The sequence below is a fragment of the Talpa occidentalis genome, unplaced genomic scaffold (genome assembly GCF_014898055.3).
Source record: "Talpa occidentalis isolate TD23 unplaced genomic scaffold, MPIMG_talOcc4v2.1 talOcc4.15, whole genome shotgun sequence".
Lineage (NCBI taxonomy): Eukaryota > Metazoa > Chordata > Mammalia > Eulipotyphla > Talpidae > Talpa > Talpa occidentalis.
This window is the reverse complement of record NW_023601543.1, coordinates 12,201,116-12,217,730: the sequence shown is the minus strand read 5'-3', so window position 1 is coordinate 12,217,730 and position 16,615 is coordinate 12,201,116. Positions and strand designations below refer to the sequence as shown.

Sequence of the window (16,615 nt, the reverse complement as noted above, 5' to 3'; positions counted from 1 at the left end):
GCAAATTCCAGGACTGACAGTGAAGACTTAAAAGAGTTCAATTCCTCTCCTAACACAAGACAATAAATCCTCACACGAATTAGAAACTGAAAGGGAAATAAAAAGGTCCTCATTTCCAATCGTGGGAATGTTGCCCATGAACTCTGGCTTGGAAGGGGGAGTGGAGGACACGCCACACCTGCAGACCTTCCCAGGAAAGGGGCCCAGGCTTGACCCTGAACCCATCCCCTCGAGGTTACACCATGGGACTGTCAATATGGAAATAATGTTATTTTATTCCCTGAGTGCTTATATTATTTCCAGCGCTATCAACAGCAACCATAACCTGAAAGGAGGCAGCTGAGAATTTTCAAGGACAGGAAGTGAAGAGCTATTTGGGGATGTATTCATAAAAGGCCACGTTACAGTCCATCTGGATGGAAACATGGGTTCGCATGCATAGATAGCTATTACCGCTGTGTTTATAAACATGTATGTTGGAGCAGTCTACTGTTGTTGAATAGAGGTAATACCAAGAAAGGTAATACCAAGGAAATAACATTATACTCCTGGATTCACATGTGACCATTCGCATGTGAACTTGGGCAAATTAACTTGATTCTTCCTCCCCATCGTGAAAACTTATGGTCAATTTAGTTAGGCAGTCAGTGAATCCAGATGTTTGGCAGTGTGTAGGAAATAACATCTGGATGATCAATCGGATTTTCAACTGAACTCACTGGATATTTTGGCAGTATGCCCACACAGTCGTTAATGGCTTACTTTCTGCCTCAGTTTCCCTGGCTATAAAAAAGGGCCAAACATTATTTATCACTTACCTCCCAGGGGGAAAGTGAGGATGAAATAATGTCCAAGGGTAACAAGGAGTTCTTGGAAAGCATGATTCTGTGACAATGCTACATCTTATTCAACCCCAATTCTTCTAATTTCAACCATTAGACTTTTAGGACATGATATAATTTTGAAATAGAGCTAACTGCTACACACATACAACACATTATCACTACCACTATCCTCATCTACTTCATCGTCATAGCATTCTTCTTTATGACTTCTCTAAAATGTCTCACTTTCATTTTGAATCAAGGCCAAAACAGGAAACTTTACTGAAGGTCTGAAAAAAAAAATGTGTTTTGGTCATGTAGAGCAACATAGATTGAGGGGAAAAAAATCAATGTGGGTGTTTGGAGCCCAACCAATCTTAACAGCTCAACCTAAACAGGTAAAACTGGTCTATCATTGAGAATTCATTGGTTGCTCACTGGTATTTGTAAGGGAACCAGAGAAATTCACACACACATGTGTGGCCAGAGGTAGGAGAAAGGAATTGTAATGGTGGCTGACAATATACACCTCCATACTATGAAGTGATTTCAGCTTTTGTGGCTATAATTTAGAGGAAAGAGAAAGAAGCAAAAACAGAGGAGAGAAAAGAGGCGAGGTATCAAAGGGATCTGTACCCATACAAATTGGGGGAGCAAAATTAGACAGGCAGAAACACTGAACTACTGTCCCCTTAAAAACTCCCGTCCCACCTAAAGAGAAAATCCTGAATATCATAGTCTTAACCGCCACTTTTGATTTGCTATGCACATGCAATTATGTGCTTGTGAATATACACATGTAAAAAAGATACAATTTGACAAAATAAACATTCGATATAAATATTATATAATAGGACCATATATATTATGTGTATATATGCATGAATATATAATTTGTAATCCTCACAGTCACCCATTAAGGGGGGGTTTGGTGTCTATGTACTACAGACAAGAAAACTAAAGTTCAAAGAGGCTAAATGACTTGCCCAAGCTTATATACCTGTCTTCGAGCCACGACTGAATTCAGATCCATCTGGAGCCAAAGCCTATATTTTTCCCACTAACATCAAATCCCCAAAAAGCAGGCTATACACATCTCAGGTGACCTTCCTTAAAAGCCCAAGGCTGATGCAGTTTTCCCTTTAGCCAGGGCTGTGGTCCAACCACAGATCTTCCTTATGACTGCCAGTCTTGCTTGTCCTTACCCATTACTGATGGCTAGTCTTGACACTTGCCCCTCTCTGGAATCCTCACACTAGCCTGGCCCATCAGAGACATGAGCAAAGCTCCCTCATTTGTTGGGCAGTGTCACGCTTCTGTCTCTTCATCACAAGCTGCCTTTTGTCTTCATTTAAGCACTTTCTATGCCTGTGCTTTCCCTCCTAAGGGAAACACATTAAGGACCCCTTCAGGTCTGTTGACCAAAGAGATCTGAGTTAAGTATTCTTCATTTAGGATTAGGGGTACAGTGAAGGACCCTGAGATTCTGGACTCACCAGACAAGAATCTCAGGGTCTTACCAGTTGAGTAGAGTCACCCAGATGCAGTTGGTTTGGGGTAAGTTGGATATAATCCAGAAGACAAATACCAGCACTGGTTCCAGGTGGACATCCCGTGCCCTTAGTTCAGCCTTGAGTGGCTTACGGTTGGGATCTGACCCTTCAGAGGTGTGTTTTGAAAGAATCATACTACAGCTGACCAGGCAGAATCTAGTGAGGTTGTGAGTTCACAGAAGGAAGGTTCTGTTATGCAAACACTGTCAGTATCACAGGCGAAGCAGCAGTAATAGGTATTTATTAAGTGCTCACAGAGTACCGAGCACTTTATTAGGCACTGGAGGAGTCACACCCATGCGTGGTGTAAGAATCCTCATCATGACATTTGTAGTCAAAGATCCCGCTATCAGAAAGTCCTTCCAGCAGTTTGTAAGAACCACAGAATTTGCACTGCTAAACTTCACATTAAGGAACAAAATCATGCTGATGTCACTATAAAGAAACAGCTGTCCTTGCCTAAGAATTTCAGTCTCGGGGCCTCCCTGGTGGCGCAACCTATGAAGCTATCCATAGCCACTGCAGCACGAGTTCGATCCCTGGCCAGGGAGCTACCCACATGGTGCAGCAGACCTCTCCTGGCTCACCCGCTGCTCCCCTCAGCAGTGTATTTCATGCTGTTCTGTTCCCCACTCTATCTCTGGTGAATGCTCTCACCCCCAACACTTCTGGCCTGTACCCCAGTTCATGTATGCATAAATAAATAAATCTTTTGAAAAAGAATTTCAGTCTCATTAAGTTCTTCCAAGGCCTCAAACAGAAGTCAGCGGTGCCAGGGCCCACCCACTCAGGACTGTGGAGCAGGAACACTAACACTCTGCTATACAGTGGCATTTTCTTTTTTTTACTGTGGCCACAGAGCAATCAACAGCAGATGGTACAACTAACTTCTATTTGTGTCTTAGTTACTGAACTCCTTATGAGAGGAAAAAGTCTGTGGACAGGTCAAGAGACTGTGGGTGTCTCGGTGACTGGCAGTGTGTCACAGGTTGGCAAGGGCACTATGGAGCTGCTCTTCTTGTATCTTGCTGGTGGCAGTGAAACCTGATAGAGCCCCACTGGAAAACAATTTGGAAACATGCATTAAAAATACCCATTCCTTTAACCCAATAATACCAGCATTTTAAGAAAATGATCAAACATCAGAAGCAAGCACTAGGCGTGAAGAGGTAGCTTAATTGAAGATGGTAAAAAATCTGATGGAATATGAATCTCCAGAAAAAGCAGGTGTTGATTTAGTATGATGAATACTTAAAGGAACCTTATGCAGCTACAAGAAATGATGAATATGAAGATATCTGACAACATGAAAAATTGTTTCCAATACAGTGTTAATTTTAAGAGCAAGTCCCTTGTATACTTTCATTGAAGTAAAGCATCTACATTGGTGTGATTTTCTGAACAAATATTGAAAAAGAAAATGTAAAAAATGAAAACAGGATAGAGTTATGGGATTGTGTGAATTTTTTCCTCCATTTTCCAAACTTTTTATATCCTTTCAAGCTCTAAATACTTTCTTTATCATCTAAAAGTGGGGTGGACAACGAAGGTTGGAACTCCTTTGCAGCACAGAGAATTTTTGAAGAAAATGAACAATCATCATCTCTCCAAAAGCCCAAGAATGCAGTTTGAATAGTGGACTATACCCATCCCTCACGTTTTTGCCCTTCCGTTTCTGACAGATACACCACATACCTGGTTAATGTGCTTCAGCTTGTCAATAATTTGACTGACCACCGGTTCAGGGCCCTTCATTTTCAGCTCATGGAGGTTGAACTGATTTTTCATTCCATTCCTTGCTGCCTTTTGGCTGTATCTGGAAAGGTGAAGGTAAAGAAAAGATATGTCACAAGAGAGTCCCAAGCAAAATGAAAGTTGACTGTATTTGGTACCAAGGCTGACTACCAGCTCCTCTTCTGCCATTTGAGCCATGGATGACCCCATGGCACCCAATTGGACCACTGCGGATGGTCTATCAGTAGTGAAGAACATTCATTCAACAGTCAACAAATACTAATTCCATGCCCCTTTCCAGAGGTATTGGGGATACCACAATGAACCAGACAGACAAGATCTCTGCCCTTATTGTGCTCTCAGTGTACGACAGAGTTCAGAAGAGTAAGGGCCAACGCCAACCCTGAATGGTAAGAGATAGGCCAGGGGAGGTCCTGGGAAGCACACAGGAAGGACCTTAACCTTGGGAGGGCTTTCTACTCAGTTGAAGGAGAAAGAGTCTTGTGTGCCTTTAGCTCTTCCTTCTCCTCCACTTCCTCCTCCCACCATTTTCTGCAGGCCTTAGAACTGGGATGCATTTCAGGAGGCTTTCCCAAGCCATTCGCAGCATAAATGGTATTCTTTGTCTCCCTGAGGAGACAGAACATTGGCTCAAGGGAAGATCTGAAGGTGCTTCTCCAGGAGAAGCCAGAGGCTTGACTTCAGAACTGAAGTGTCAAGGTATGCGTCGACATCCCCACCATCACGTGAAGGGGGACTATTTACACTGCTTGGCAATTCTGCCTTTCCATGTGGGGGTTGGCCGAATTTGAATGGGACAGTAATTCACTACTCAGGTGGTTTCTTTGCCACACTCATGGCTCCAGCCCCTTGACACAGTCACTCCTCACCTTGCAAAACAAAGCAAACATACAACAAAAACAAGAAACATCTCATTTTGTCCTTTTTCTTTCCTCACGTGGGAAGACCAAAACACCTTTACCAAAGGTGGGGGTGGGGGGAGAAGGGATTTTAAGCTGTTTTATGCTTTCTCCTGATCCCAGAAAAAGAAATGGAAAGATCCACAGGACTTTCACCTTCACTTTATTTCTTTTTAAAGATTTATTTATTTATACAAGTGCTGGGGTGCAGGCCAGAGTTGTGGGGGTGAGAGGATTCACCAGAGACAGAGTGGGGAACAGAACAGGCAGATCTACCAAAACACACTGCTGAGGGGAGCGGCGGGCGAGACAGGAGAGGTCTGCTGGGCCATGTGGGTAGCTCCCTGGCTGGCTAGGGATCCAACCTGCACTGAGAGGCTGAGGACAGCTTCACAGCACTGCACTCAACCCACTGCACCACTGGGCCCTTTCACCTTCACTTTAAATACTTAAAGAATTACAATAGCTTGAAAGCAAATTCATATTTCCTTTATTTTTTCATATTTAATATTTTAATTATAAAACCCATTATGCTCACTGTAAATAGTTCAAATGGCGCAGAAAAAAAAAAAACATAAAATAAAACTCCCCACCACCCTAGCCCTCTAACAGGGAATGATGCGTAACAGTTTGACACATATTCTTCCAGGGTCCTTCATGTGCATATACTGACTTGATTTTAACCAAATGTAGAAACATACAAGTCATATAAATTTGCAACTTTAAATCCCTTAATATACATCTTAGATATATTTCCAATGTCAGAACACAAAGAACTGCCTTGTTCTTCCTCCTTTATTCTGCTGTATGATTATGTCATAATATATCTAATCTCTTGCTGAGGAACAATGGAGATATTGCTAATATTTTGTTAATAATGCTGCAAAGAACAGCCTTGCATAGTGATCTTTGCACATTTGCATGGATATATCTATAAGGGGTAAGTTCCTAGATTTTGATCAACTTGTATTTCTAGTCCAAAATTATGACATGCAGTGAATAATTAATTCTACTGTATTTCACATAGCACTTAACAAAGCAGTTTCATATCACTCAGCCCATTTGAGCTTCTGAACAGCACTGGAGGTGGATAGGGCAGACCTCATTATCTCTCTATTACTCAAAATTTCAGGAATTCAAAAGGTATTGATCTGATGCTGTGAAATGTTTCCTTCCATGACATAATGTATCTGCCAATAGGAAGGACATGCTTTGAAAACATGTACAGTAGCAGAAAATCTAGCTCGGACTTTCACAATTAAAAGTTGTCCTTGAAAAGGACAATATTTTGTAGTAAAGTTCAAGAGAACAATTGATGGTATTTTTTTCTAAAATGGTAGCCTAACATGTTCAGCTTCTTTAACTTTAAAAGTTGGTGACTATACAGATTGTCCATCCTCAAATACCAGTTGCCTTGTGGGGGGGGTGGCGAGATGAAAGCTTGCAAGGTAACATTCTTCATCTGGTGGGGATCAACTCACTCCTGGCCTCCTCTTTCATGTTCATACAGTACTGGCTGTCTAAATATCACCCTCTACTGATGACACTAGCAAGTCCATCTGCCCTTTCTTTACAGCTACTGATACCTGATGTAGAGACGTTATTCACAGATAAAGATGTAAGGCTCATTATAAATCTTCTGAAATGAACTTCAGGAATTTGTCCCTAGAGACTTTTCCTTGGCTTACATTCTACTGAAGCTTGCTGGCTATTTTTCTGCCTGCTCCTACAAAACAAATATCTTCCTGAAGCTTATGATCCTCATTGGAATACTGTGAAGACATCTGCCAACTGAGCAATTTTACCCTATACTCCCTCTTCCAAATCATTTATAAATATTAAATCAAATTAATCCCGTGGCTGATCCCTTGTGGCCCTACTGGATTATTTTCTGCCATTCAGAAAAGTGCCCTTTTAGCTCTACTTTTCTTTTTTCTTTTTTCTGTTTCTTTTCTTTCTTTCTTTCTTTTTTTTTTTTTTTGTGTTTCTTATCTCCAAGCCATGGATAAGAAGCCAGGACTAAACACTGCTCCCGAACCCCATGGTAACTCAATTTTTAAAAAACAGCTTTGGGTTTAAAAGCTTGCCAAACTTTTTGAAAGTTGAAATAGCATCCACTTTTCTGCTCTATCCATGTGCTATTTAAATCCTCAAAGGATTCTAGTAAATTAAGCATGGTTTCTGGTTACAGAAGTGTTGGGAAGAGCTGGCTTGTGGCTTAGACCTAAAACTTGTCTTTATTTTATTTACTCTGCAAAGCAGTAACCAAAAGAACTGGTCCAATTGACTCCTATAGCTGCTAAAATTTAGTGATGCTATTTTAAAACTGTGTTCTTTATGTAAAATTTTTATTTATGTATATTTTACATCGCTGTTCATTTTTGTACAATGTTTGATTTCTCCTCTCAGGTGCATAAAATCACCACCACCAAGTCACCCATGAACCATCACCATAGTCTCTTGTGCACTTCCCTCCCCTGTTAAAACTGTTCGTACACTACCCATTTAGGGGTCTCAATGCCTCTCCTCAACCCCAGTATCCTATTTTGCTTCTAATCTCTCTATCCTTTTCTCCTTAGCCAGACAAACTATAGAACAGAATCGTAAGTGCTCTGATGTTATCCTAAGATACTATGCAGACATTAAGGGAACAAATAGGAACATGGGGACGTACTCTATGTACTGATATGGAATAAATCCAAGATAGCTGCAACAAAAACAAACAGTGGTTAAGAATGCACAGCACACTGGGCCTCCCCGGTGGCGCAGCGGTTGAACGCTGGGTTGTGAAGCTGTCTGCTGCCTCTGCAGCGCCGGTTCGATCCCCGGCTGCTCCCCGGCCACCGGAGGAGGGTCCCACATGGCGCGCAGACCTCTCCTGCCGCCCGCTGCTCCCCTCAGCAGTGTACTTCGGTCCTTCTGCCTGCTCTGCTCCCCGCTCTGGCTCTGGTGAATTCTCTCACCCTCCCGCGCTTCTGACTGTACCCAGTGCTTGTATAAATAAATAAAACAAATCTTTAAAAAAAAAAAAAAAGAATGCACAGCACAATTCCATTTGGGGTAAAAACACACCGGCACATGGACTGCTTTCATCTGCTTTTTAAGTGTTCAAATTACTGCAAAATTTTACATGTGTATATATAAGAGAAAGTTAGTAGATATAAATAAGGCGGAGTAAAAGTAGGGAGATATTTAAGAGGTTTTACTTCTTTTTTTCCGTCTAGACCATTTGCCTTTTTAATGTTCATAATTCTTTTAACTTTCAATGAGCAAAATTTTATATAGTAGTTTTTTTCAGACAAACGGAAAAAAAAAGAAAAATTAAAAAGCAGGATTGATGCATATGCCCCTCCCAGGATGGCTAGAAAATCCTCCTAGTTAGTAAGCGCGAGGCTGGTATCATTAGCGTGGGTTTCTGGTGGCAGAACTCATGCATGGGCCCATGTAGAATTTCCACAGCCCTCACATGGTTGCCATCAGGTCATAGCCACACTGTGAGGATAAACAGAGCCAAAATGTTTCCCACTCTTCCATGAGGCCATCCTGACCTGCCCATTTCCGAAAGGACAGTGTGCCCGTGGGCGTGGGAATCTGAATGTTCGTGATTTGAATGTCCTCTCTCAAAACCCAGGCAAAACGTGGTTCAAGTTCTCACCCACCTTCCCTGCAGATGCCTAACAAAATCCTGTCCTGACGGAACGGATTCATTATGACCTGCGCCCTGGCCTGCATTATGCTGTGGACACTGCCCTCAAGTGCCCGGGCTCCTTTTATGTCCATGCCACTGGCTAGCCCACAGGGTGTGTGAGCTCTCTGAGGGCAGAGGGTTGCTTGCTTCTCTTTTGTACTACCCGAAGCACCTTGTGGCTCTCAGAATAATACCAGCTGTCAATAGCGAAGGCTTTCTCTGTTCCCAGCACTGAGGAAAAAGTAAACATGCATTTAATCTCACGTAATCCTCCTGACAATCTTGTGAGCTAGGCATGATTATCATCAAAGAAGTAAAACCTCTACAACTGAAAATTGAAAATCTTTTTCAATTTTTTTTGCAGATGAGGAAAGTGAGGCACAGAGAAGTGAAGTCACTGGCCCGTGGTCACATAGCTGGTCAATACCAACGTTAGAATTTGAATCTGGTATGTCTGCCTACAGCTAGTGCTGCTCTTAACTACTATGCTGATGCTATTGCTTCCTTAGATAGAATCCAGGCTGGCCAAATATTTGACATTTTTGTGTCAAATATGTCCACTCTACTGTGGGAGACGACTCGCAAGCTTGGAGTGGTCTACAAGGTTGGCAATGGTACCCAACACAGCAGCTCTTCACCAATCCATCAGATTCTTGGACTCGCCCTTTAAAAGCCCTTGGGGAGAGCCCTGGGCATACAGTTTCAGTGAAATATTTGCACACTTAGGAGTTAAGATGTTGAAGTTGGAGAAATAAATGATCCAGCACCCGCTACCCCGCTGTGCCTCTAGACAAACACAAGAGATGCTGTGAAATCTTTCAGGATACTAGGAAAGTGAATGCAGGAGAATACTGTCCTTGATGCCTCCCTGCCCTCATCACCCTGGCCCTAGCAAGGTGACCTATGTGATCTGCCCCTGGGCATTGACAGAGCTTGCGTGCTTCAAGCCCAGAAGGACGAGGTTAGGGAGTGTCTGTAGCTTTGCACGATTCTTTCATCCAAAACTTCATTTCCACCTGCTCCTTCTATGCCACTGGTGTAGCCGGTTCGTGACAGGATTTGGATGCGAGTGAGGTCTCGTAGCCAGAATTTCCCTGTCCTACAGGTTGCCCAGCATGTCCAGAATGGGGAACTATTGGCCAGGGGGGATTTTAACCATGGCTTATGGACTTAGTAACACTCACCTCTAATTAGATTAATTGTCCTCGCTCCAGAATACCACTTCTTTCCTAAAGCTTTGACATGGTCCTGGCAATGAGTGGTGCCCATTGGAGGAGGAAAATGAGCACTGAGAGACGCTCTTACTTTCCAAACCTAAATTTTTCGGAAGTGGACATGTTACGCGAGCAATTAGAAATGTCACCTGTAAGCGTGCGCACACACACTTGTTTAGGCAGAGGCAGCAAGGGTGGAGTGGAAGGAAATCAAGGAATTCCAATGTAGGCCACTTGAAATGACGAAACACTACAGAGCATCTTGTCCCATCCACTCACTGCGTAGATGAAAAAAGTGAGCCCAGAGAGGGACTTTTCTAACAGCACAACTGTCACTATCACATTTGTTACTCATTGTTGTTACTAACATTTGTGTTGTTACTATCACAATTTCCACCTTTAGAAGAAATCCTTTTCTTTTAAGCTTTCTTAAAAGGCACGATGCTGATTTCAAACATGCTAATACTGATTCAGGACAAAGAAGCTGCCAGAAAACTCACTTTCCTTTATCCCCTGGGCATTAGAATGGTGGCAAGTGTTTAGGAGCAAGTCTTAGAAAGATTAACTCTCCCACCACCCCCAAAATTGGGTTTCAGAAAAGTTTAATTTGCTGCCCTGTTATTGATGTTTACAAACCAGTTACAGATCTCACATACTCAGAGCGCCATCTTATGGAAAGACTGCTGTACTGCACGTGGCCCCTACTGCCAACTGAGAGATTTATCAAACTGTTTCCTTGGAAAGTGCTCTGGCCATAATAATCACTGCAGGAAAATGGGATAATTTAAAGTGTATAAATAGCTTTCAAAACAAACTAGAACTCTGGGTAGAAAAAAAACATCTTATTAAGGAGATCTGAGAAATTGTTTTTTCTATCCAAGATGCAGTCTTACTTTTCACAAATGAACAGAAAAATAAAGCAAAGGAGCAAATAGCAGAGTTTTGTAAATCTGCTTCATAAAGATGGCAACACTCTGCTTCTTTATTTATGCACATACTTAACGAAAAATGTTTTCCTTAACTGTCGGAATAGCAGTGCATTTCAGAGCAAATTTCAGCCAGGAGACAGCTAGAGGCAAATGTATCCAAGGAACTCTGATAAGTACCTGTGTTCTCAAACAACAGCGTTTCCGAAATTACAAGCAAACTTCAACCGAAAGGAAGCAAAAGCTAGAGGAGAACCGACAGATATGCAAACCCATTTATATCTTGCTTAGCGGACCGTAACCGTAAAAGCGAACGACTGCTTTAGAATTTGTTTTTAGCCAGTTTCAAACTGTGAGGAGGGACAAAAAAAATTGGTCTTGGAATAGAATCAAGATGTCATTTAAATGTAGAGAAGCAAAGAATATTTTCCAGATGCCAAGGAAAACCTGAGAAGTGGCTATCACTGGCCATATTACCAGCCCCAGGGAGAAGAGTCTGGCTGTAACAGGCTCGCCCCCCGCCCCTCCCCTGAAAAGGGAAAGTAGAGAGAAAATATACCTTTCAGGTGGAATCACCTGAAAGGCTGTCAGAAGAAGCAAATTCTGCAGAAGAGTCTGGAGGTAAGGGAGGGAAAAGTAAATAAGAAAGCAAAAGGAATTGCTGTGAGAACTGCGTGCATGCAAAGGCCCAGACGTGGGAATGCCTGTCAGAACTGTCTCCTGGGCTCTGGGCCCCGACACCAGCAGTCAGGCTACTGGGCCTGGGCAGAGCAGGCAGGAAACCGGCTCTATGAGTGGTGTCCTTGAGGGGAACATTCTAATGAGGAGAGGACTCTGACCCCGGTTTCACTCTTAAGAATATAAAGTGACTGAAAAAGTAACTGGGGAGAAGGGGGTGTAGCAGAGAAGTATCTGGCGCTGATTTATTACTCAATCACCCCAATCTCATTGACTGAAGTCCTAATCCAGAGAACAAGCCACAGATGTTTTCTGTCTCACTGGAGTTAAACCAAAAGGAAATGATCTTTCCCTGTTTTTTAGTGTTTTTTTTTTTTTTTTTTTAAGTTTGACTTTAACCCTCAACATATCAGAGTTGGAGTTGGCATTAGTCCAATGCCGTCCTCTTACAGAAAGGCAAGCTGGGGCTCCTAGAAGCCAAGAAGTTGCCATTCAAGTTATGATCATGCGCATGGCTGCTGGTGGGCTGTGCTGGAGCCTTAAGGCCCCCAAATACGAGAGCCAAGCAGAAAGGATTAAAGAACTAGTGACATACCTCAGCCACGCAGGAGAGCAGTGCAGCAAAGGAACTGATACTCACTGTAAGGGCCAGTCATTGTTTTTGAGAGGGGAGATTGAGTTTGGTATATACAGAGTACGTCGACATTTACAGTCAGGACTCTGATTCAAAGGCTGGTGCTGGGCATCCCTGGTGGCGAAAGGGGTTAAGACGCAACCTATGAAGCTATCTTCAGCCACTGCAGCAGGAGTTCCATCCCTGGCGAGGGAGTTGACCCACACGGCACAGCAGACCTCTCCTGTCTCACCCGCTGCTCCCCTCAGCAGTGTATTTCAGTAGATCTGCCTGTTCTGCTCCCCACTCTGTCTCTGGTGAATCTTCTCACCCCCCACCACACATCTGACCTGCACCCCAGCTCTTGCATGCATAAATAAATATATCTTAAAAAAAAAAAAGCTGGTGCCACCCCTTACTGTGTGCCCTTTAACAAGTACTTAGACCCTGCTGAGCTTGACTTTCCTCATCTGTCAAATGGGCATAATGCCACCTGCATTGTTCTGAGGATTAGCTGATATTACACGGGTTGGTAAACTGAGGTCACAGAGGCAGTGGGCTTAGAATAGCACCCAGCACACCTATAGTACAGCTGTGACCAGGTCACACAGTTGTCCCTCCTTATACATGGGCGATCTGTCCCAGTGGATTAGTGGAAGATCCCCTGGATGCCTGAAACTGAGGTTAGAGCCGAACCTAAAAATACATTATGCTTTCCCCTGTACACGTGGACCTGTGATAAAGTGCAACTTATAAATTAGGGATAATAAGAGATTGCCACCAATAACCAGTAATAAAACAGAACAATTGTAGCAAGATACTGTAAGCAGTGTCACGGGAATGTGTCTCTCTCAAAAATCGGATTGTATGTAGCATGTTTGGACCTCGGTTGACTGGGGATCTGAAAACATGGAAAATGGAATCGCAGATAAGGGGAGACACACTCTGGGGAAGCACCAAATGCAGATGACTGACATGCAGTAGTCATTTAATAAATGTTACTTGGAAAGGATTTCCCGAAGGAGGGTGGCTAACTTTTGCAATGGGGGGAAGCTTTAAATCCCCTTGTCCCACACAAAAAATTTCAGAAATGGCAGCATCTAAGCTTACCTCAAGTATGACTGGGAGGGTTTAGGGTTAGGACACATGGGCAAGGCCAAAAGAAGTGGAGCTTTCTTTGGGATTACGACTGAGCAAAGACATGGCAGGAGTCAGCACTGAGCATTCAGGCCTGGCTGAAAGGAATACTTTTCCTCTGCATGGATGCTGCTGCAATCCTCAAAAACAACTTTGACTGGGCCTTCCCGGTGGCGCAGCGGTTGAGCGCTGGGTTGCGAAGCTGCCCGCAGCCTCTGCAGCGCCGGTTCGATCCCTGGCCGCCGGGTGAGGGTCTGACATGGCGCACAGACCTCTCCTGCCGCCCGCTGCTCCCCTCAGCAGTGTACTTCGGTCCTTCTGCCTGTTCTGCTCCCCGCTCTGTCTCTGGTGAATTCTCTCACCCTCCCGCGCTTCTGACTGTACCCAGTGCTTGTATAAATAAATAAATAAATAAATAAATAAATAAATAAATAAATAAATAAATTTTTTTTTTTTTTTAAAAAAACTAAAACAAAAAACAACTTTGACTTTCCTGCCACTATTTTGCTGTCTTAGCCAACAGTCACTTACAGGCCTCAGAACCTTCGCTGTGCAGGATGAGGCCTACGCAGATCGTGACCCAAGGTGGCAAAGGCAGGAAGATGGTGGCTCGGCAGACTGGCCCGTCAGACCCCAGGCTCTCGGATGAGTCTGACTCCATGAAGGCAGGATTACCTGTCTTGGGATGTGCCCCTGCCCTTTATTTTATTTTATTTTATTTTTTAATTCTATTTATTTATTTTACATTGTCTGTTTTCTTTTCTTAGGTATAGTCCCCACAGAGTTTCCACCACCAATTCACCAGTGCACCATCACCATAGTCCCTTGTGCTCTTTCCTCCCTGGTTTTGATCCCTTTCCCTCCTCCTCCCCTGCAGAATGTCTGTGATTTATAGTTGTGTGTTTATTTTTGTTCTGTTGTTACTTCTTTTCTTTGTTCCCCTATATTCTTCCTATAAGTGAAACCATCAGGTATTTTTCTTTTTCCTTGTGACTTATTTCACTGACCATGATCCCTTCCAGCTCCATCCATGTTGCTTTAGTTGTGCTTCCTCCTGGCAGCTCTAGTCCCCAAGGCGTACAAGACTGAAAGCTGCCCTGACTTCCTAGTTCGCATTTGCCTTTGTCGGTCTTCTGCCCTACCCAGCACCTGGCATACCGCAGGCAGTCAAAACGTCTGCTGAACTGCACTGACACTAAAGGCCTCACCCAAAGCTCAGTTAGAGGGTAGAAATGACTGTGTTGTTGTCCTGCGGACCTGTTCCCCCAAATATGCACCACTGACTGAGGGCCTGCCCTAAACTGGACTTTTTGTCTGGGCCCTCCCAGGAAAAGAGTCCCACCCACTGCACTAGCTTGCATCACCTGGAAAAGCTACCTATGCCCCAGCGGGGTGTCACCACTCAGGCGGTGGGTCACTGCTATTTAGACCAGCCAGACATATGAGTTGCCACTGCCCTAGTACCGCACCACTACTTCCATTCTCTGTCCATCCCCATGGACCAATCACTGGGCTCCACATGGCGCTCACTCGAGTGACACCTGTTAGCAATAGCATTTTGCATCATGAACCGTTTTCTCATAGTATAAACTTCGGCCTGCTACTGAGTCTGCTACCACGAGGTTTCACTGTTGTGAAAACAAATCATGGTTTCAAATTTGATGGTAAAATATCCAGGTTGTCAGTGTTTGAGGCGCAGAGAAAGAATCTGTTGTTTTCGACCAGTAGCACTTCCCATCAGAATGCAAATACTCCGTCTGCACCTCCCTACTAAGCATCGACGCACATAGCCCTGTGTTCACCCACAGAACCCTGGTAGTAGGACACCTGAACTTTTCAGTGTTCTAGCCCACTATCCCCAGTTAGGACTTCATGGACCAGATCTTGGTTTTGGCATTGGCAGATCCTCAGACAGTAAACTATTCAACCAGCAACTGTGGTGGACATCCCTGCAAACATGGGCTTGAGAGTGTGCAAGTCCACTACATCACCAGACGTCTGTAGACAAGCCATCCCTCATTGGAGTGCTTGGCAGCAGCCGGCGTGGCTGAGTGGTGTGGGTCAGCAAAACTTAAGTGGCTGCTAGACTTAAGCGGCCTGCTCAGCCACCATTATGGTTACCTGCAGTTCTGCATTCCTATACAAAGGTCAGAACTGTCCAGTCACAGTCATATGAGCCAAATCTTGCAAGGTGCCTTTCATATCAATCAAGAGCAGAAAGCTTGATCACTCTGGGAAGGGTATGCATCAAGAGGTATGACCGGGAATGCCCGGGGGGTTGAGGATGGATGCATAAACTTACTCCTGACTCATACATCATGAGGTATGACTGGGAACGCCCGGGGGGGGGGGAGCTGAGGACCGATGTAGGACAAGGGACCCCAGAAGCTGATCAGTGGAATGCCTTGTTGATAAGATTAGGACCATGGCCGGGGGTCTGGGGCCCAGTTTCGATGACACACTTGGTCATCAAGCTGGTAACATGGAGAGCAGACTCGTGTCCCCCAAGCCCTAGATGACATTCCTGAGTGTCACCATCCTTTTCTCCTTGTCCTCCTAATGCACGTAGCTGATGCTCTATGATTATTCCATCAATAACGACTGCCAGGATCTTGCTCTCAGCAGCATCCTGCCTTGTGCAGCCTGCTCCACGACTCCCGTGTCTCTATCAGTGTGGTGTTGCCCGACGCAACAGAGGGGGAGAAGGCACTAACAACAATCAGGTGACCCAATGTTGTACTCACCCCAGAACATGGAAAGGTCTTGTCTGCAGAAAGTGGAATGACTTTTGCTCTCTTCTCTAAAATCATTCCCAGACTCCAAGCTATAGCCAGAGCCCAGACGTAGCAGAAGGAAGCACATGAGCCAGTCGCCCTGGTAGACACAGCGGCAATGCCAGGCATGGGCAGAGTAGCTGGAACTGAGGAAAGAACCCACCACCACCTGGGTCTGAATATCAGAACAGCTCTGTCCTCGGCAGGCCTAAGCCTGGCGCTGTCATTCTCTAAGCTGCCGACAGTAAAATAAAACTAAAGAGTAACAGGGAGGGAAAGGTGAACTGAAGTGTACACCCGCCCTGCTCCAACTGCCCAGGGTGGCTGCAGGTGCCCGCCCGCCTGGGCTCTGCACCTGCTCTCCTGTTGCAACAAGCGCTCCATTGTGTGAGGCTGTGCACGCGGAGGTGCTAAGCAAACATGACTCTTGTGATCATAACGTAGATGGGATTCCAGGAAAACGTTACTAAGCCAAATAAAAGTGATGGTAAAGCATCCGGTAAAATAGAAACTGCTACATAAATACTTAATAAAAGCTCCCAGCAATGCACACA

General features: G+C 44.2%; 1 protein-coding gene across 1 annotated transcript in view; it reads right to left on the bottom strand.

Moving 5' to 3' along the window:
- GPC3 (glypican 3) overlaps positions 1-16,615 on the bottom strand; it is a 379,321-nt gene that overhangs the window by 102,931 nt on the left and 259,775 nt on the right. The window contains exon 6 of the mRNA XM_037512804.2: positions 4,073-4,193. Coding sequence (XP_037368701.2) covers positions 4,073-4,193 — 121 coding nt within the window. The remainder of the gene's footprint in view (positions 1-4,072; positions 4,194-16,615) is intronic.